Source organism: Saccopteryx leptura, chromosome 2 (genome assembly GCF_036850995.1).
Source record: "Saccopteryx leptura isolate mSacLep1 chromosome 2, mSacLep1_pri_phased_curated, whole genome shotgun sequence".
Taxonomy (NCBI): Eukaryota; Metazoa; Chordata; class Mammalia; order Chiroptera; family Emballonuridae; genus Saccopteryx; species Saccopteryx leptura.
The window spans coordinates 325,870,185-325,891,915 of NC_089504.1; the positions used below are offsets into that span (position 1 = coordinate 325,870,185).

The 21,731-nt window shown below is 42.0% G+C and overlaps 1 protein-coding gene across 2 annotated transcripts in view; it reads left to right on the forward strand.

Moving 5' to 3' along the window:
• The window catches only part of AATF (apoptosis antagonizing transcription factor), a 182,749-nt gene that overhangs the window by 101,121 nt on the left and 59,897 nt on the right, over positions 1-21,731 (forward strand). For both annotated transcript variants that reach the window (XM_066363221.1, XM_066363220.1), the window contains exon 11: positions 3,331-3,402. In XM_066363221.1, coding sequence (XP_066219318.1) covers positions 3,331-3,402 — 72 coding nt within the window. The remainder of the gene's footprint in view (positions 1-3,330; positions 3,403-21,731) is intronic.

The window sequence follows — 21,731 nt, forward strand, 5'->3', positions numbered from 1 at the left end:
GTGGATAGAGCATTGGCTTGGGACGCTGAGGAGCAGGTTTGAAACCCTGAGGTTGCATGATCATCCGGCTTGAGCGTGGGCTCACCAGCTTAAGTGTGGGGTCGCTGGCTTGAACAAGGAGTCACTGGCTTGGTTGGATCCCCTTAGTCAAGGAACATATGAGAAAGCAATCAATGAACAACTAAGGTTGAGAAGCTGTGAGTTGATGCTTCTCATCTCTCTTCCTTCCTGTGTGTGTGTGTGTGTGTGTGTGTGTCTGTCTCTCTCTCAGTAAAAAAAAGAAATTCAAAAATAAAATATATTATGGTACTCCCACTACTGGAATTGTATATAGCTATTCAGATATTGATTATGAACAGTGCTTACAATGCTAAGTGAAAAAAAGAAGATACAGAATTGTTTATATATAATATATAGCAAGATCTCTATGTAAAACAAACATAACCAACCAAAATGTTAACAGTTGTTTTTAGGTAGAGGAATTATGCATTTTTGTGTGTGTGTGTGTTTTTCTGAAGCTGGAAACGGGAGAGACAGTCAGACAGACTCCCGCATGCGCCCGACCGGGATCCACCCGGCACGCCCACCAGGGGCGATGCTCTGCCCACCAGGGGGCGATGCTCTGCCCCTCCAGGGCATCGCTCTGCCGCGACAAGAGCCACTCTAGCACCTGGGGCAGAGGCCAAGGAGCCATCCCCAGCGCCCGGGCCATCTTTGCTCCAATGGAGCCTTGGCTGCGGAAGGGGAAGAGAGAGACAGAGAGGAAGGAGGAGGGGTGGAGAAGCAAATGGGCGCTTCTCCTATGTGCCCTGGCCGGGAATCAAACCCGGGTCCCCCACACGCCAGGCCGACGCTCTACCGCTGAGCCAACCGGCCAGGGCTAATTATGCATTTTTTGTGTGTGCTTTGTATTGTTTTCTTAATTTTCTATAATGAATTTATACTTTTTTTATTACCTTATAATGAAGAAAACTTTATCATTATTGTAAAATTCATTTGCTAAAAAAAGAAATTTGGGAGGCTTAACTGTGGGTGGTACAATAGAGAATAAAATATTTGATATGTGTAAAAATGTTTTTAAAACTTAAAACAATACACATGGAAATATTTATTAGATTTTTGTTTATGTAGTGTTTTGGTTTTTTAATTTTTATTTATTTTTTTTTTACAGAGACAGTGAGTCAGAGAGAGGGATAGACAGGGACAGACAGACAGAAATGGAGAGAGATGAGAAGCATCAATCATTAGTTTTTCATTGCGCGTTGCAACATCTTAGTTGTTCATTGATTGCTTTCTCATATGTGCCTTGAGCGCGGGCCTTCAGCAGACCGAGTAACCCCTTGCTGGAGCCAGCGACCTTGGGTTCAAGCTGGTGGGCTTTTCCTCAAATCAGATGAGCCCGCACTCAAGCTGGCGACCTCGGGGTCTTGAACCCAGGTCCTCTGTATCCCAGTCCAACGCTCTATCCACTGTGCCACCGACCGGTCAGGCATGTGTATAGTGTTTTGCCCAAGTTGTTTTTTATTTTTGGTTACAATTTTATTATATGTGTATTGTCAATATAGCCTCCTCTTTGAATAATGAACAGAAAGAGGTATTTCCATTGAATTTTTTTTGGTATAATTTAGTCTATATTAGGTCATATATTCAGCCCCTTTCACCAGAGAATCTCAAAACTTTTATACAAAATACCGTTTTTCGCCTGACCTGTGGTGGTGCAGTGGATAAAGTGTTGACCTGGGAACGCTGAGGTCGTCGGTTCAAAACCCTGCGCTTGCCTGGTCAGGGCACATATGAGAGTTGATGCTTTCTGCTCTTCTCCCTTCTCTCTCTCTCTCTGTGTCTCTCTAAAAAGAAAAACAATAAAATTAAAATAAATAGGCCCTGGCTGGTTGGCTCAGTGGTAGAGTGTCGGCCTGGAGTGCAGAAGTCCTGGGTTCGATTCCCGACCAGGGCACACAGGAGAAGCGCCCATCTGCTTCTCCACCCCTCCCCCTCTCCTTCCTCTCTGTCTCTCTCTTCCCCTCCTGCAGCGAGGCTCCATTAGAGCAAAGATGGCCCGGGCGCTGGGGATGGCTCATTGGCCTCTGCCCCAGGCACTGGAGTGGCTCTGGTCGCAACAGAGCGATGCCCCGGAGGGGCAGAGCATCGCCCCCTGGTGGGCAGAGCGTCGCCCCCTGGTGGGCGTGCTGGGTGGATCCCAGTCGGGCGCATGCGGGAGTCTGTCTGTCTCTCCCCGTTTCCAGCTTCAGAAAAATACAAAAAAAAAAAAAAAAATTAAAATAAATAAATAAATAAATAAAATATTAAAAAAACAAATACCGTTTTTCTATTGGCAAGAAATGGAGGTGATGTAACTTAAATTTCTATAACACCTTGACTGGAGATCTGGAGATTAAACTTATGTACTATTCAGTTGTGCTCATTCACTTAAAGATGGGGGGAATGAAAGATCCAGTTGAACTATTGACTAGAAATTATGTGGAATTCTAGAAGACTTCTGATTCAGGGAACCAGTGATAGTGATGTGAATGATGGTGGAGGTAAGGTATCACATTTGTGTGTTACACTACTCACTGCCAGTGCTACTGCCAGTAGGTAGCTTTAATGACAAAAAATGATTAAGATAGGCCCTGGCTGGCTGGCTCAGTGATAAGAGTGTCGGCCTGGCGTGTGGAAGTCTCGGGTTCAATTACTGGTCAGGGCACACAGGAGAAGCGCTCATCTGCTTCTCCACCCTTCCCCCTCTCCTTCCTCTCTATCTCTCTCTTTCCCTCTCACAACCAAGGCTCCACTGGAGCAAAGTTGGCCTAATACAGAGGATGGCTCCATGGCCTCCACCTCAGGTGCTAGAATGGCTCTGGTTGCAATGGAGCAACGCCCTAGATGGGCAGAGCATCGTCCCCTGGTGGACACGCTGGGTGGATTCTGGTCAGGTGCCTGTGGGAGTCTGTTTATCTGCCTCCCTGCTTCTCACTTCCGAAAAATTCAAAGAATGGGGTAGTCAAGACTTCATTGTCTTTGGAGTAATATTTAAGGGTTAGTATATTTCTCAAGGGCACACTGTATCTACTTTTTGAGGGGCTGTGATAGAAATGGCTCTATGTTGAACTACTCTCATTTACAATGTACTGTTACCAGTCTTTTCTCCTGTCACATTAAGGAAAAAGGGTTCTATAGTTGTGAGTGTTGCAAGCCTAGGATAGTTCCCTGTTCAACTCCGAAGCCAGATGTTCCTGTGATATGTTCTCATTTGTTGGCTCACAGAATGTGTTTCTTTTTCTAGTTTAATAGTTACTAATGTTGCTGCCTGTTTCCTTCTTTATTTAGGTTTCATGTCCTTAGCAAGCTACTGAGCTTCATGGCACCTATTGACGATACCACAATGAATGATGATGCCAGGTGAGTAATAGATTAATTATGTGTCTCAAATGGCTTCATGACAGCCTGATATTGACCTGTTCTACAGCCTGTCGCCCTCTCCATTTCTTCTTATCAGTTAACCATTTGTCATTGGCATCATAGCAACGGTCTTTGTCACATCTCTCTACTCCCATAATTACTGTAAAACCAAGACAAAATTTTCATTCATCTCCATGCTGCCTCTGGGAGTTTTCTGTTTGTTTTGCGTTTTTGCTTTGTTTTTAACTTCAGTACCTGTTTAGAGAACTTGAGCTCTTGTCTAGGACAGACTGGTCAAGACAGCACATACACTTGGATTGATGTTTTGAGGGTTTGTGCATATGCTCTCCTTGTAAAAATGGCTGCAGAGATATGCATTATGTTGTGTTTGTTCAGACTGATATTGAGGGTAGTTTTTAAAAGTATTTTATAAAAGAAGTACTTGCTCATTTTATAAAGCTGAAACAAAATAGAAATGTATACTCATAATATTGTGATCCAAAGCCAACCATTTTAAAAATAATTCCTTCTATATTTATTAGTTGGCAATCTACTATAATGTAATATTTTTATAAAGATTACTTACATTTTTTAATTAAAAATTTAAATTTATGTTAACATGGATTCAGGTGTCCCACTAAATATAACACCCTAACACTTTCATCCCCCAACAGTGTGCCCGCCATTTTATTGCCTTTGACCCCCTCCCCCTAATTCTTTCCCAACTTTCCTCTGGGATTTACTCTCCTGTTGTGTGTATCTTTGTGTTATGTATATGTAATTTCACTATTCCCATTGCCTTCTCTGATTCTGTCCCCTCGTTTCCCCTTCCCTCTGACAGCTGCCCCTTTGTTCCCTGTGACCCCTCCTCTGCCTCTATTCTGTTCCTCAGTTCACCATGTTTATTAGATTCCACATATAAGTGAGGTCATGTGATACTTGTCTTCCTCTGCCTGGCTTATTTCACTTAGCATAATAACTTCCAGGTCCATCCATGCCATCGCAAAAGGTAAGATTTCCTTCTTTTTTACTACCACGTGGTATTCCATTGTGTATGTGTACCATAGCTTTTTAATCCACTCGTCCACTGATGGACACTTGGGGTATTTCCAGATTTTGGCTATTGTGAACAATACTGCAGTAAACATGGGGGTGCATATCATCTTTTGAACTAGTGTTTTGAGTTGCTTAGGATATATTCCTAAAAGTGGGATAGCTGGTTCAAAAGGCAGTTCCATTTTTCATTTTTTGAGGAAACGCCATACTGTTTTCCACAGTGGCTGCACCAGTCTGCATTCCCACCAGCAGTGCAGGAGGGTTCCCTTTTCTCCACACCCTCCCCAGCAGTTGCTGTGTGGTGATTTGTTAATGAGAGCCATTCTGACAGGTGTGAGGTGGTATCTCATTGTGATTTTAATTTACATTTCTCTGATGATTAGTGATGTTGAACATTTTTTCATATGCCTATTGGCTATCTGTATGTCCTCTTTGGAGAAGTGTCTATTCAGGTCCTTTGCCCATTTTTTAATTGGCTTCCTGGTGTTGAGTTTTAGAAGTTCTTTATAGATTTTGGTTATTAAACCCCTTATCATATGTATTGGCAAATATGTTCTCCCATTGTGTGGGTTGTCTTTTTATTTTGTTAATGGTATCTTTTGCTGTGCAGAAGTTTTTTAGTTTGTTATAGTCCCGTTTATTTTGTCCTTTATTTCACTTACTCATGGAAATATATTGGCAAAAATATTGATACAAGAGGTATTGGAGAGTTTACTGCCTATGTTTTCTTTCAAGATTTTTATGGTTTTGTGACATTTACATTTAAGTCTTATATCCATTTTGAGTTTATTTTTGTGAATGATGTAGGTTGGTGATCTAATTTTTTTGCATGTACTTGTCCAGTTTTCCCAACACCATTTATTAAAGAGACTGTCCATTGTATACTCTTGCCTCCTTTGTCAAATATCAATTGACCATAATGACATGGGTTTATTTCTGCATTCTCTGTTCTGTTCCATTGATATGTATGTCTGTTCTTATGCCAATACCAAGCTGTTTTGATTACAATGGCTTTGTATTATAGTATAACTTGATATCAGGAAGTGCGATACTTCCCATTTTCTTCATTTTCAAGATTGCTGAGTCTATTTGGGTTCTTTTTTGGTTCCAGATGAATTTTTGGAATATTTGTTCTAGATCTGTGAAGTATGCTATTGTTGGGTTTTTTTGGTTGTTGTTGTTTTTTTGTGACAGAGACACAGAGAGACAGAAAGGGACAGATAAGGACACTCAGGAAAGGAGGGAGATGAGAAACATCAGTTCTTCATTGCAGCACCTTGTTGTTCATTGATTGCTTTCTCATATATGCCTTGACAGGGGGGCTACAGCAGACCAAATGACCCCTTGCTCAAGACAGCGACCTTGGGCTCAAGCTGGTGACCTCAGGGTTTCAAACCTGGGTCTTCTGCATCCCAGTATCCACTGCGCCACTGCCTGGCCCATTGGAATTTTAATAGGAATTGCATTGAATCTATAGATTGCTTTGGGTATTATAGTCATTGTACTGATGTTTATTCTTCCTATCCTTGAACACAGTTTGTGCTTCCACTTGTTTGTATCTTCCTTGATATCTTTTTTTTTTCTTTTGTATTTTTCTGAAGCGAGAAGCAGGGAGGCAGACAGACAGACTCCTGCATGCACCCGGCAGGATCTACCTGGCATGCCCACTAGGGGATGATGCTTTGCCCATCTGGGGTATTGCTCCATTGCAACCAGAGCCATTCTAGCGCCTGAGGCAGAGACCATGGAGCCCTCCCCAGCGCCCAGGCCAACTTTGCTTCAATGGAGCCTTGGCTGCGGGAGGGGAAGAGAGAGATAGAGAGAAAGGAGGAGGAAGGGTAGAGAAGCAGATGGTCGCTTCTCCTGTGTGCCCTGGCTGGGAATTGAATCCTGAACTTCCACAAGCTGGGCCAACATTCTACCGCTGAGCCAACCGACCAGGGCTCCTTGATTTCTTTTTTCAATGTCTTATAATTTTCTGAGTACAAAGTCTTTTACCTCCTTGGTTAAATTTACTCCTAGGTACTTATTTTTTATTGTTGCAATAGTGAAGGGGAATTTCTCTTTCTGACAGTTTATTGTTGGTATATAAAAATGCAACTGATTTCTGAATATTAATTTTATATCCTGCCACCTTGCCAAATTCATTTATCTGATCTAGTAGTTTTTTGCCAGAGACTTTAGGGTTTCCTATGTATAGTATCATGTCATCAGTAGATAATGACAGTTTTACTTCTTCTTTTCTGACTTGGATGTCTTTATTTCTTTTTGTCTGATTCCTGTGGCTTGGACTTCCATAACTGTGTTGAATAAGAGTGGTGAAAAGAGGCACCCCTGCCTTGTTCCTGATCTTAAGGGGATTGCTTTTAATTTTTGCCCATTGACTATGATGTTGGCTGTCAGTTTATCATATATGACCTTTATTATGTTGAGGTATGTTCTCTGTATTTCCACTTTGTTCAGAGTTTTGATCATACATAGATGCTGGATTTTATCAAATGCTTTTTCTGCATCTATTGATATAATCATGTGATTTTTATCCTTCATTTTGTTTATGTGATGAATCACATTTATTGATTTGCAAATGTTGTACCAGCCTTGCCTCCCTGGAATGAATCCCACTTGATCATGATGTATGATCTTTTCAATGTATTGCTGGATCCAGTTTGCTAATATTTTGTTGAGAATTTTAGTATCTATGTTCATCAGGGATCTTGACCTATAGTTTTCTTTATTTGTAGTGTCTTTACCTGGTTTTGGAATGAGGATAATGCTTGCCTCATAAAATGAGTTTGGAAGTTCCCTCATCTTGAATTTTTGGAATAGCTTGAGAAGGGTAGGTGTTAGTTCTTCTTTGAATGTTTGGTAAAATTTGCCTGTGAAGCCATTGGTCCAGGCTTTTGTTTGCTGGGAATTATTTAATAACTTTTTATTTCTTGTGTTATAATCGATCTGTTTAGGTTTTCTAATTCTTCCAGATTGATTTTTAGAAGATTGTATGTTTCTAGGAATTTATCCATTTTGCCTAGGTTGTCCCGTTTTTTGGCTTATAGATCTTCATTGTATTTTTTTACAATCCTTTGTATTTTTGTGGTGTTAATTTTCATATCTTATTTTATTTGGGTCCTCTCTTTTTTTCTCGATAAATCTGGTTAAAGTCTCATCAATCTTATTTACCTTTTCTAAGAACCAGCTCTTGGTTTTATTGATCTTTTGTATTTTTTTTTAGCCTCTATATCACTTATTTCCACTCTGATTTTTATTATTTCCTTTCTTCTACTTCCTCTGGGCTTTATTTGTTGTTCTTTTTCTACTTCTTTTAGGTGCAGGATTAGGTTATTTAGTTGAGCTTTTTCTTCTTAAGGTATGCCTAGAATGCTATGAACTTCCCTCTCAGGACCGCTTTTGCTGTGTCCCATAGACTTTGGATTGTTGTATGTTCATTTTCATTTGTTTCAAGGAAATTTTTTATTTCTCCCTTGATTTCATTGTTAATCTATTCGTTATTTAATAACATGCTATTTAGCCTCCAAGTGTCTGAATATTTTTTAGTTTTCCTATTGTAGTTGATTTCTAATTTCATGCCCTTATGATCAGAGAAGATGCTTGACATGATTTCAATCTTCTTAAATTTATTGAGAATTGTTTTGTGTCCTAACATGTAGTCTATCCTAGAAAATGTACCACGAGCACTTGAAAAGAATGTATATTCTTTGGGGTGAAAGATTTTGAAGATATCAATTAAATCGAGTTGATCTAGTATGTTGTTTAAGGCCACTGTTTCTTTGTTAATTTTCAGTCTGGAGGATGTATCCATTGATGTTAGTGGGGCAAAAAAAATCCCCTACTATTATAGTATTGTTGTCGATCTGGCCTTTTATGTCCATCAAAATCTGCTTTATATCTTTAAGTGCTCCTATATTATGTGCATAAATATTTACAATGTTTATATCCTTCTGTTGGATTGTTCCCATTATCATTATGTAGTGACCTTCTTTATCCCTTACTGTAGCCTTTGTTTTAAAGGCTGTTTTGTCAGCCTTTAAATATAAGTATTGATACCCTAGCTTTTTTTTTTATTTCCATTTGCATGAAATACTTTTTTCTATCCCTTCACTTTTAGTCTATGTGTATCTTTTGTTCTGAGATCTTTTGTCTTATAGACAGCATATATACAGGTTCTGTTTTCTTATCCATGCAGCTACCCTATGTCTTTTGATTGGAGCATTTAATCCATTTACATTTAAGGTTATTATTGATATGTACTTACTGCCATTTTTATTCTTTAAACCTACAATCCTCTTTATCTCGATTTCCTTTTTCCTTTGCTCTTTTTATAGCAGGGCCCTTAACATTTCTTGTGGTACTGGTTTGGTTATAAGGAATTTCTTGAGTCCTTTTTTTGTCTTGAAAGCTTTTTATTTATTCTTCAATTTTAAACAATAGCCTTGCTGGATAAAGTAGTCTTGGTTGTAGGTTCTTGTTTTGCATCACTTTGATATTTCTTGTCAATCCCTTCTGGCCTGAAGTGTTTCTGTTGAGCAGTAGATGTCATGGGAGCTCCTCTGTAGGTAATTAACTGCTTTTCTCTTGAAGCTTTTAGTATTTTTTCTTTGTCTCTTAACTTTGGCTTTTTAATTATGCTGTGTCTTGGTGTAGGCCTCCTTGGGTTTATCTTTAATGGGACTCTGTGCTTCTTGAACTTGTGTGACTTTTTCCTTCATCAATTTAGGGAAATTTTCAGCTATGATTTCTTCAAACAGGTTCTCTATCCCTTGCTTGTTCTCTCTTCAGGAACCCCCAGGATGCAGATGTTGTTTTTCTTCATATTGTCGCAGAGGTCTCTTAAGAGTTTCCTCAGTTGATTTGAGCCTCTTTTCTTTTTGCTGCTCTGCTTCTGTGCTATGTTTTTCTTTTCCTCTATATCACTGATTTGCTCCTCTGCTTCATTGAGCCTGCTGTTGATTCATTCCTTCTAGTGCAGTCTTCATTTCTGATATTGTATTTGTCTTTTCTGACTGGTTCTTTTTTATGGTTTTGATGTCCTTTTTGATGCTTGCTGTCTCTTTGTTTAAGTTCTCGTGATCATCCATTGTTGCTTTAAAATCCTTGAGCGTCCTAAAAATCATTATTTTAAACTCTGAGTCTGGTAGTGTGGTTACTTACATTTTATTTAGTTCTTTTTCTGGGGATTTCTCTTGTTGATTTATTTGGGTCATACTTCTTTGCCCATTTTGTCTGTGTATTAGGTAGTGCTGTCTGACTTTGAAATTTGTTGTGGTATCTCTTTGAGGAAGATGGCTCAGTGGTACTGACCTCCAGGTCTTCTGAGTTCCTTGCTCTAGGAATGCTTCTTGAGAGTCGTATTTACCCTTCTATTGTATGTGCTTATTGAATGGAGTTGGTCCTTTCATGGGTGCAGTTATTGCTTCAGGCTGGCTGGCTCTAAGAGTCAACTGTTATCATGTGTTAATATTAGATTCTGTGCAATGTCTGTCCTGTTGGGTATATTTATTTTCCACAGTGTCTGGTGCCTGCTGGACTCCTCCTTTGGGCGTGCTGCTTGTGTAGCTAGCTGAGTCTAACATTGGTGCTGTCTGCCACCCACTACTGGTTGTGTTGGTTCTGGGTCTTCTTGGGTTGATGGGTTCTTCAGCCATTGTTTGTAACCTGCTGTGGGCTACCTATCTGGAGCTACTGCTCTGTTTGCTGTTTGTGTCTGCGTTTTCTGTACCTGGATAGTGTGGGAGGGGCTAACCTGTGTATAAAGATCAGCTTCCCCCTGCTTAGAGAAGACTGTAATTCTGTAAAAGCTCCAAGCTCCATAAGATTTGCTTCCACTTTTCAGCTGCTCCACCTCCTCTTTTAGCTGCATGGTCTTTTATAGAAAGACTGTGGTCTGGGCTAAGACTGGCCTCACCCCACCAACCCCTCTACAGGTTGCAAGCTTGATGAGTTAGGGTAGCTAAGGTTGGGAATACAATATTAGTGGGACCCCCTACTTCAGGGGTTTCTTGGTCAGGAGCTCAGGATGGGGAGAGTGGCCCTTATTCCAGAGCCTAATCCCTCAGATACTGCTGGATACTCCAATTGTATTTCTCCCCAGCGAGGTGAGCAGCAGATTCCTATTGGATGGGCCTGACAGTCTCCTCTGAAGAAGTTCTTCTAGCTGATGAGCCCCTGGCCTCAGGGAGGAAGACTGAGAGAGTCCTCCTTTGGGACTGACTGCCCCCCCCCCCAAAAGTGGCTAAGTCCTTTGAATAGGCTCGCAAGGACCCACACTTTAAATGTCCATGTTGCAAGCCTCTCTCCCTTCCTCCTGTGGAATCTAGCCCAGTGGGGCAGGATATCCAGCACCTGAACTGGCTGACTGTGATGCTCCACCCTGTCTAATGTGCATGAGTTGCTGTGCCAGTGTTGACCACAGAGAGCAGAACTTGCCTCAGCTGGGCCCAGTGTCCCATGAGCCCTCCCTTAGGACAAACCACCAGCAAGAGTTGTTATGTTCTTAACCGATGCTCTCCACAGCTGGCCACTGGATATGCTGGCCCTGGGCCTCCCTGGAGGGAACCCAGCGCAGACCAGTGGGAGACAGTGCCTGTGACTGGCCTTCAGCAACCTTCTTAGAGCTACAACAAGTCACAGTTTGTGGCTGCTTCTGCTGGGCCAAGCCTCATACCTCTCTGGCTTTTACCCACACTGGGCCTGGGAGAAGGTCCACAAAACCCCAAGGTTCTCTGAGCCCTGCCTCCTGCAGCCTCTGTCTGCTGGCTGCTTGTTGGGCTTGGCCACTGAAATAAAATTTCTGGCAGAGTCTAGAGCCAGAGGCAATTCAGCAATCAGGAACAGTGGTGGGTGTGGCTCAGCCCCAGGTGTCAGTCTGTTCAGACTTTTTTCATAGACCTCAGTAGGGTGTGGCCCTGGGAATCTGCTGGGCATGGCCTCTGAGACCCAGAGATGTGATCTGCCCACAGTCCGGACAGTTTCTACTAAGTCTCCCGCAAGGCGGAAGCACCAGTCATAGACTTGGGAGAGTGTGGGGGAAAGTTCCAGCCTCAATGCCAGAAAACCAGGCAGTTGCTTTCCCCCAGGCTGATGCCTCAGGAGGGGACTGCTTCACCCAAGAAAGATGGCAACTGCAGTATTGGAGAATGACTCAGCACAGGTGGCCGTCCCCTATGGTGTCTCTCCCTGGGCCTCCAACTTCACACTCTCCTCGCAAACTCTAGTCCTTTCAGCTCTCCCCCACTGGAGCCCCGGGTAAGTGGCTGTGAAGATTTTCTGTGCTGGCTCTTTAAGATGGAGCCTGCATCTCTAAGAGCTACATCTCTTTCTCATAGACAAAAACCTCGGCTTTTTTCACCACCAAATATTATGTGGGTACCTCTTCCAGGCTCTGGGGGTCTAGGGCTCAGGCCCCTCCCCTCTCAGGGCAGATGTCCCCTCAGTGAGAGTCCCTCCGGACCCTCTACTACTGCTCGCTCCTGGAAGTGAGGCAGCCCTTTCCGCGTCTCCACCCTTCCTACCAGTTTCATTGTGGCTGCTTCTGTGATCCTTGGTTATAGATTCCTCTTCATTTAATCCAAAGTTGGTTTTTCAAGATGATTGTTCTTAAGTTATAATCCAATTTGGTCCTGGGAGGTGACAGTTGGAACATGCCTACTCCGACAACATCTTGGAATCCTCATAAGATTACTTATTTTCATTCATTTATATCATTGTGAACTCATGCTTTTCTATTTTATTCAGTGAATTATAATCTGTTACTGTCATGATTTATTTTTATTTTAAATTTAAATTGTCCCATTTTAATGGAAGCCCCTTCAAGCTGGCTGTGTCCTTTTGAGATGTCCCCAATTAGTCTTTGAGTACTTTTTTACCTTCTGGCACAACAAAGGTATTCCAGGCTCATTTTATACATTCTCTATTCCACCTCTGGAATCAGTCTTTCTACGAGGAACCGTGATTCTTTTTAGTTGATTGTGGTATTTAGGAACCAATATCTGGGTGCTAGGGTTTTCATTGTTACTGGGTGTCATTGTTTCTAGGCTCTTCCAACATGCAGAACTAGGAAGTGTGTATAATACACAGGACGTGACCACTTTTAACATCTCAGAATATCTTCTTTTAGTCTTTGAGTTCCCTTTTCGTATGTTCTTGTGTTTTTTTTTTATGTAAATAAAATTATAGTCCACTGTTACGAATTTTTCTTTAAACATTTTGTGTTATGAGCATTATGACATTAAAATCATTTAAAGATTTGTAATGACTATAAAATTTTAAATATTATTTAACCATTCATTAATTATCAGACATTTAAATTGTTTTAAGTATCATTGTAAATAATGCTGCAGTAAACATTTTGATTTTATTTTTCTTTATTTATTTACTCATTTAAATTTATTGATTGATTTTAGAGAGAAAGGGGGAGAAATAGACAGAAACATCCATCTGTTTCTATATGTGCTCTTCTGACCAGGGAACAAATTGGCAACCCCTGCGAATCGGGAAGATGCTCCAACCAACTGAGCTATCTAGCCAGGGGGTAGACATTTTTAAACATAGGTCTTTATCAAGTGAACTGATTGGTTATAATGTGGCATATGTGAGTTTTGCCAGCTTTATGTCGTAAGCTACATTTAGCATTTTTATTTGCATATATTTAGTTTGCTACTATCAGATTCTTCCCCTTACCTTTGCCTGAAAAGTAGTAAATCTCCAAGTTTAGGTGAGCAGTTATTAATTTTTGTTTTGTTTTGTTCAGTGCTTTGAGTATAAAAACACTTATCAGTAGTTCTGAGTATGTTTATACCCAGAACTTTGTGACCTTATATTTTCTCTTGTGCTTTTTGCAAATGAGTGCCTACGTATGGCTATTATTTTCCCGTTCATTTCTAGATTAGTTTGTTTTTTAAAACAGACTAAAATGAGTGCATCCTTAGATGGCATGAAAAAATTGTATCAACAAGGAAGAAAAACTAGATGCTTAAATCTAAACCCAGTCCATTCAGGTAACATGATTATCCCAGGCTAAAGTAAAACCTGGTTTAAATATTGGTGGCATCTTTTGTAAACAGTACTACGAGATTATTTAGAAATCAACCTTTGGCCCTGGCTGGTTGGCTCAGTGGTAGAGTGTTGGCCTGGCGTGCAGGAGTCCCGGGTTTGATTCTGGGCCAGGGCACACAGGAGAAGCGCCCATCTGCTTCTCCACCCCTCCCCCTCTCCTTCCTCTCTGTCTCTCTCTTCCTCTCCTGCATCCAAGGCTCCATTGGAGCAAAATTGGCCGGGTGCTGAAGATGGCTTTGTGGCCTCTGCCTCAGGCGCTAGAATGGCCCTGGTTGCAACAGAGCGACGCCCCAGATGGGCAGAGCATTGCCCCCTGGTGGGCATGCCGGGTGGATCCCGGTCAGGCACATGCAGGAGTCTGTCTGACTGCCTCCCCGTTTCCAACTTCAGAAAAATACAAAAAAAAAAACCCCAAGAAATCAACCTTTTGTCATTCTTAGTTGGGATTTTTCTTTAATCACTTAATAATACCCTAGGGCAGGCGTCCCCAAACTACGGCCCTCCGTGGGCCGCATGCAGCCCCCTGAGGCCATTTATCTGCAGCACTTCCGGAAGGGGCACCTCTTTCATTGGTGGTCAGTGAGAGAAGCACTGTATATGGCGGCCCTCCAGCGGTCTGAGGGACAGTGAACTGGCCCCCTGTGTAAAAAGTTTGGGACCCCTGCCCTAGGGGCACTTAGTTTTCCAGAATCATATTCATTCACTCATAATGTTTGAGGCTCTAGTACAGCGGTAGTCAACCTGGTTCCTACCGCCCACTAGTGGGCATTCCAGCTTTCATGGTGGGTGGTAGCGGAGCAACCAAAGTATAAATAAAAAGATAGATTTAACTATAGTAAGTTGTTTCATAAAGATTTATTCTGCCAAACTTAACAAAATCCGACATAAAGTACTTGGCAGGTAACTATTATTATATGCTTTAACTTGCTGTAACTCTGCTTTATATTTTTTATAAAGTAAAGTTACTTCCCTACTTTATAAATCACCATTACTGTGGAACCAACCAGTGGACGGTTAGAAAATTTTACTACTAACAGAGATACAAAAGCAGGCGATAGGTATTAGAAGGTTGACTACCCCTGCTCTAGTATATGCTAGACACACAGATTATTTGAAAATGACTGTATTATCTAGGGTTATGTTGGGTTTGGTCTACAAGAGCCATAAAGCCTGTCTACAGAGGCATAAGCAAATGAGAGTTTCTTTTTCTGACAGAATAATTCTAGGGAAAGCAGACAGTAATTGGCAATGGTTTTCCCCTCTCAGTGATGTCAGGACCATCCTTTCTTGGGCTCTCCCTTGTGGTCCCAGGACAGCAGCTGAAGCTTTAGCCATCAAGCATGAATTCAGGCAGGAATAAGGAGCAGGAAGTGGTTGTGTCAGTCATATCTGATTTCTTTTGTCAGAAAAGTAAATAAATCCCTTCTAACAAACTTGTTGTATCTGATTGGTCAGAACTCTTGTTACATTGCCACTTCAGGTAGAGCAGGCAAGGGGGGAAGGATTGCGAATGTGTTTGTTAGGTAACAGCCTTTGTGGCATTCAGTGGGAAAAAGGCTATATCCCTTGTGGACGTCACAGTTGCTAATTATCAGCATTCAGCAAGGGAGTTAATAAGACCTCCCTCCCTCCCTTCCTCTCTCCCTTCCTCTCTCCCTCCTTCCTTCCTTCCCTTCCCTTCCCTCCCTTCCTTCCTTCCTTCCCTTCTTTTCTTCCTTTCCTTTCTTTCTTTTTTCCTTCCCTTTCTTGATTTTACAGAGAGGGGTGGGGAGAGAGAAGTATCAACTCATAGTTGCTTCACTTTAGTTGTTCATTGCTTGTTTGTTGTGTGTGCCTTGACCAGGCAAGCCCAGGGCCTTGAGCCGGCCACCTCAGCCATCTAGGTTGATGCTCTTTACACTGCGCCACCACAGGTCAGGCAGACACATTTTACTTTTGAACTGGAATTGAAACTGGAATATATAGCTTTTGTTAGGAGTAGAGCTCTTTAGTCTTCAACCCGTGGTATTAAAAATCTTTAGTGGAGCCTGACCTATGGTGGCGCAGTGGATAAAGCATCAACCTGGAAATGCTGAGGTCGCCGGTTCAAAACCCTGGGCTTGCCTGGTCAAGGCACATATGGGAGTTGATGCTTCCAGCTCCTCCCTCCATTCTTTCTCTCTGTCTCTCTCTCCTCTCTCTCTCTCCTCTCTAAAATGAATAAATAAAATTAAAAAAAAAATCTTTAGTGGAGAAAGAAGTACTAACCTTTTTAGTATAAGATTTTTATTTATTGATTTTAAAGAGAGGAAATTGAGAGAGAGAGAGGCAGGGAGGGAGGGAAGGAGGAAGGGAGAAAGAGGGAAAGGAGAGAGGGTGAGGAGCATCAACTCATAGTTGCTTCTTGTGTATGCCTTGACTGGGCAAGCCTGGGGTTTTGAACTGGCGACCTTAGCGTTCCAGATTGACGGTTTATCCTCTGTGCCACCACAGGTTAGGCAAGAAGTATTATCTTTAAAAAGATCTTGAAGAAGGTAGTGGCACTTTCACTATTTCCCCTGTGGTGTGGTCATGTGGTCTGTGAAGTATTATCTGTTTAGTTAATTTCTTACTGGTACAGTCTCTTCTCATGCTAGGAATTTTTCTCTTCAAGCAATATTTTTTTTAATCTTTTAAATGCGAAACGGCTCAGTTTACACTCCTGTGTTACCGACTTTCCCTATGGCAGCTTTTCTTTCTAGATGAAGTTGGGGTACTGTTTTTGTTTTAAGTGCCTTTATGTACCTTTAGGTCTCCTTTGTTAGTAGAAGTCTCATATAACCCCTGGTACTTTATATGTGCTGGTCCAGTAGATCTTTGCTCCATTACAAGGAGACTATTGCAGGCCTGATGCACATTCCCAGTATTGAGAGAAAAAAGAAATCCCACTTAGCCCATGTACCACGTGTTTACATGTGAGGGAGGATATTACCAGGAGCCTAAAAATGATTGCTGGCTTTGCTAAACCCTCGGGTACCCTTGGCATGGCCCAGCTCGGCTCCTGGAACAGCTCTGGTTTTTCCTTCAGAGGCATCTTTGCTAAGGTGCCAAGATAACATGTGCTATTGTAGAGACAGCTACCAGTAGGCTAAGGAAGAGAAAAGATTTGCTGTCTCATTGGTACAGAGTCCCTCTAAGCACGTTGTTACCACCAAGAGCAGGTCATGTGTACAGGATGGCAGCTTATCAAGGACATCTCACAAGCAGCTTACTTTACATGGTGTGGGCCCCAGGAGTGCTGTTGGACTCGGGGAGGATGAAGTACAAATTCAGGTAATCTCTCATCATAGTTCTAACAAAGAAACTATGAAGAAGTTGGAGGTTGTAGGGGGAAAATCACCTGTTTTTGGTCTGCTTTTGAAAGCCTCTGAGGCTGACTTGTGAAGATAATTCTTTCTTTTTTTGTTGTCTCGATAGAGGTCAGATAGTGAAATGCTAGTGTGACAGTAGGAAAAGCAAATTCTGAGCAAGACCTCTGAGACAGGTCGTGATGGGTTCCTCAAACTGGGCCACTGCCTCAGATTGGGGAAGAGGAAGCCACGTGAGCTGCTTGCTCTGTTGGCACGATGACCTTGCTGTCAGCATGGAACAGGTCTAAGTGGTGACCATCAGCCTGTTGTAGACCAGGGTACTTGTTAACCTTGCATTACTGCTGCTTCAGAGGCGGTCCTCGTTCTGGTACCATCCCTTAAAGGTGCAGGTGATTTTATTTGCCTAAGAAGCCCCCCCCCCTTTTTTAAAGTGAGAGGGGGGGAGGCAGAGATAGACTCCTGCATGCACCCCAACCAGGATCTACCTGGCAAGCCCACTAAGAGGGTGATGCTCTGCCCATCTGGGGTCCTTGCTCCATTAAAACCGAAGCCATTTTTTTTAGTCCATGGAGACACTCTCAGCGCCTGGGCCAACTTGCTCCATTTGAGCCCTGGCTGCAGGAGGGGAAGAGAAAAGAGAGAGAGAGAGAGAGAGAGAGAGAGAGAAGCGAGAGGGGGAGGGTGGAGGAGCAGATGGTTGTGTCTCCTGTGTGCCCTGGCTGGGAATCGAACCCCGGACTTCCACACGCTGGGTCGACACTCGACTGCTGAGCCAAACGACCAGGGTGAAGCTTTTTTTTCTTACTACAAAAATGGTAGCAATATTAACATTTTATAGGTACTACACTCCTTAAAGAAATTCTTCTAACCGATAACCTCAACATTCTAGGTTGTGGCTTTATCCACTGCGCCACCAGAGGTCAAAGAAACTCTCAATAGAAGAGCCAGAATTTCCATTTTGGCCCTCTTCCAGTTCTCCCTCCAAGCAGAAAACACTTCTCCATTCCTTTTATAAAGCTACTGGCATTTAAAAAAAACACACACACACAAAAAACAAAAAACAGAGAGGATCCTTTAATAACTACTGAGCACCAAATACATTATTGTTTTACATGTGGAGTTTTGGAAAAGAAATGTGCAAAAGTAATCCAGGCTTGTAAAGTGCTTTGTCAGTATCACTGCCGCGCTGTTCTCGGGATGCCATGGTATAATGGAATCTGTATAGGCGATTTATCTTTGGCTTGCCATTTTTGTGTGTGGGTCTGTACCCTAAATGTGAGGACATTCTACTATACTGATGACGTGTTTTCTCCCCTACCCAGAGGTTGCTCAGACCATTTTTGATTCCCCCTTGTCAACTTTACCCCTTTGTGTAATAATAGAAATAGTCTCTGAGTCATGCTGAAATATTCTGGGGTAGTTTGCTCAGCATTGGAGAGCACATCAGCCAATAACCCCAGAAATACCCTCCACAGACTATTTTTTGTTGGTTAAAAACTTGCAAGCAAGAATGGTTAAGATGCAGATGTTTCTCTCTGAAGCTTCTTATCTCCTTAAAAGACACAGGTTATTCTGACAGGTGAAACAAGTCTGGGCAAATATGCAACATTGATCTAATCGGTATGAACGAGAGCAATATTTTCACTGGTGCTGCCTCTTACTAGCGTCATTAAAGGCTCCCATTACTCTTTTATTAGAGGCTCCCTCTCTTCCTTATCAGATTACGGAATGAACATAACTCATGGCAGTGATTTGATCTCTTGTTAAAGAGGATTACAGCTTTGCATTAACTCGGATTGACACAGTTTATAATTCGCTTGTCGATGCTCAGGCAGGCAGCGTCACATGTTTGACCCCCCAGCAGGGCTTAGGGGAAGGAACCCCCATATATCATCATTAAAGATGGCGTCCAGCACAGAGATAGGAGGCATGGGGCCTTCTTCCTCAGTAATGTCAGACAGGACAAAAGAAACATTCTCAAGTTCAAACCTGAGGCTTGGGCCAGGGTTCTAAAACTGGTTTGAAAATAAAAAAACACTATTATTTCTTCTATTTTTCCTGATTTCGCTGCTGCGCAATCTTACACAATTCTAGAGAATTTGCATTCTCAAATTGAAGCCTTGGTTCCAAGCAGGATATACAGTGATAAAAGCACATCTTCTAGAAAGAGATTGTAAATGCTGAACAGATAAATCTTTCCTCAAAATGGGGCCTCTTGACTATAGTTCTCATTTCTGCAATCAAATGTCCATAATTTCTTCAGAGGATTATGAATCCTTTTTATTCCCCCAAGGATATTTCACAGTCTTTAAAGTGAGTATAAATGTTTCTCATAAGGACTTACTATTTTTAAGTTTTTGTATTTTATTATTATTGACTTAAAAAAAATAATATCTTATAACTATTGTATTGATGACAACTAAGTAACTTGCTAGTGGGTAGGCAATAGCCAAATGTCTTTCCCATTTATTTAGATTAGGCATTCATATATCTCAGTACATTTCCTACAGCGATCACAGAGCTAACACTAGATTGGTGAGATGTGTAGACCATTTTTGTTTTTAAGTGCATTCATTCTTTGCTCTGATCCACCCCAAGTCTGCCACCCTATTTCTGACTGGTAATGAAATGACATAGAATAATGTCATATTCTACTTACTGAGCATTTACTATATGCCGCATACTGCACTAAGCCCTTCACATACAGTTTCATTTCAGTCCTTACAAGAAACCTCTAAAGTGTTTTACATTCTCTGAATGTTATAAGAATACTGAAGCATAAAGCAAATAATTTACCCAAGTTAAACTGCAAGTAAGAGCGTGCTGGTAGTGTATATGCACTTAAAAGTGTGGCCCCTGCCCCCTACCACTGTTTCTAACAAGCGTTTAGAAACATTTGGAAGTGATGTGCCTGTGAAACACTGCCTTATTCCCACCCCGTGCATACACACAGAGCCTATCTCTCAGCTGAGCACTTTGTTTGGGGATAAGAAAACAAACAACTTGTTTGGATTAAAATGATTTTTCCTTTTCCTTTTCTCTTCTAATAGAGCTAGATGTTTTCTATATAGGGAGGTTTTGCCTCTGGAGTCATTTATGTTTTACTGTGAATCATTGAATTTCCAGACGTGTGCTTATGGTCATTGTAAGGCCAGGGACTGCTGCCATGGCCATGCAGGTTCACATTGGATTCAGGCAGATGGTAAAAGAACGTTGCAGCCCAAAAATGGTGGGCCATTCCATTTAGTAGGGTCTCGTAAGGGTGGGCGAGCAAACAGGCAGGGAAGACTGCTTCCCTCTCACTCAGGGCTCCCAAAGCCCCGACTCATCTCCGGATCCTCTCGGACCCACAGGCCCCCACCAGCCTCAGCGCGCTCCCTCTCTCTCTCTCTCTCTTTCTCCATTTTCCCTCCCCCTCTCTCTGCTCTCTCTGTATATTTATTAATCTTTTGTATTTCTATTTTTATCCTTTACCCATTTTTCTCTTTGATTTTTAGTTTTTCTTTGCACTTTGTATGAATTCTATTATGGTTATATACTATAGTTTATATTTCTGTAGATTTTCCCTATTTTGCTTGCCTGTTTATGGTTTTTACTGGTCATATACAACTTACTTTTTTATATATAATCAAATATGTAAAACCTTTTTCTTTTGGATATTTTTCATTGCTTTAATACTTAGGCAATGTCCTGTATCCCAGGATCAGTCATTCACCTATAGTTTCTCTTAAGTTTTGTCTGATTTCTTTTCTTTTTTATTTTTTTAACAGAGACAGAGAGAGGGATAGATAGGGACAGACAGGAATGGAGAGAGATGAGAAGAATCAATCATCAGTTTTTCGTTGCGACACCTTAGTTGTTCATTGATTGCTTTCTCATATGTGCCTTGACCGTGGGCCTTCAGCAGACAAAGTGACCCCTTGTTCGAGCCAGCGACCTTGGGTCCAAGCTGGTGAGCTTGGCTAAAACCAGATGAGGCCGCGCTCAAGCTGGCGACCTTGGGGTCTCGAACCTGGGTCCTCCACATCCCAGTCCAACGCTCTATCCACTGCGCCACCGCCTCGTCAGGCTGATTTCTTTTCTAACTTTTAATCTACTGAGAACTTTAATATATGTATTGTTCAGTGACTCTCCTATCCCTTTCTATGGCCTATTTTTTTTTTGTTTTTTTTTGGGGGGGGGTTGGTTTTTTTACAGAGACAGAGAGAGGGATAGTTAAGGACAGACAGACGGGAACGGAGAGAGATGAGAAGCATCAATCATTAGTTCTTTGTTGCGACACCTTAGTCATTCATTGATTGCTTTCTCATATGTGCCTTGACCACGGGCCTTCAGCAGATCTAGTAACCCCTTGCTGAAGCCTGGGACCTTGGGTCCAAGCTGGTGAGCCTTGCTCAAACCAGATGAGCCCGTGCTCAAGCTGGCAACCTCAGGGTCTCGAACCTGGGTCTTCTGCATCCCAGTCCGATGCTCTATCCACTGCGCCACCGCCTGGTCAGGCTCTATGGCCTATTTTTGAGTCCAGATTTTTCTTTATTTCCCACATAACACTGTTGCACTAACAGCTTCTTAACCAGCAGCCTGATCTAATCAGTTATGTGCAACATTGCTGCATTAAACCTTCCTAAAATATCACTCACAGCAGGCTACCCTTCATTATCTGTAGGATAAAAACCGTATTCTTGAACCTGCTACTCAAGGCCTGCAGTGAAATGTCTCGTTGCAGCATTTCTCCCTTCATCACCTGTTTGGGATGCATACCCTTTGTGCAATCCCTGGAACATACTCCATGCTCCTCCCCTTGTGTCTCAGTTCTCCTCACTTAATCCGAGCTTCCCTACCCCTGCCCCACCTCAGTCTCTTCAGTTGCCATGT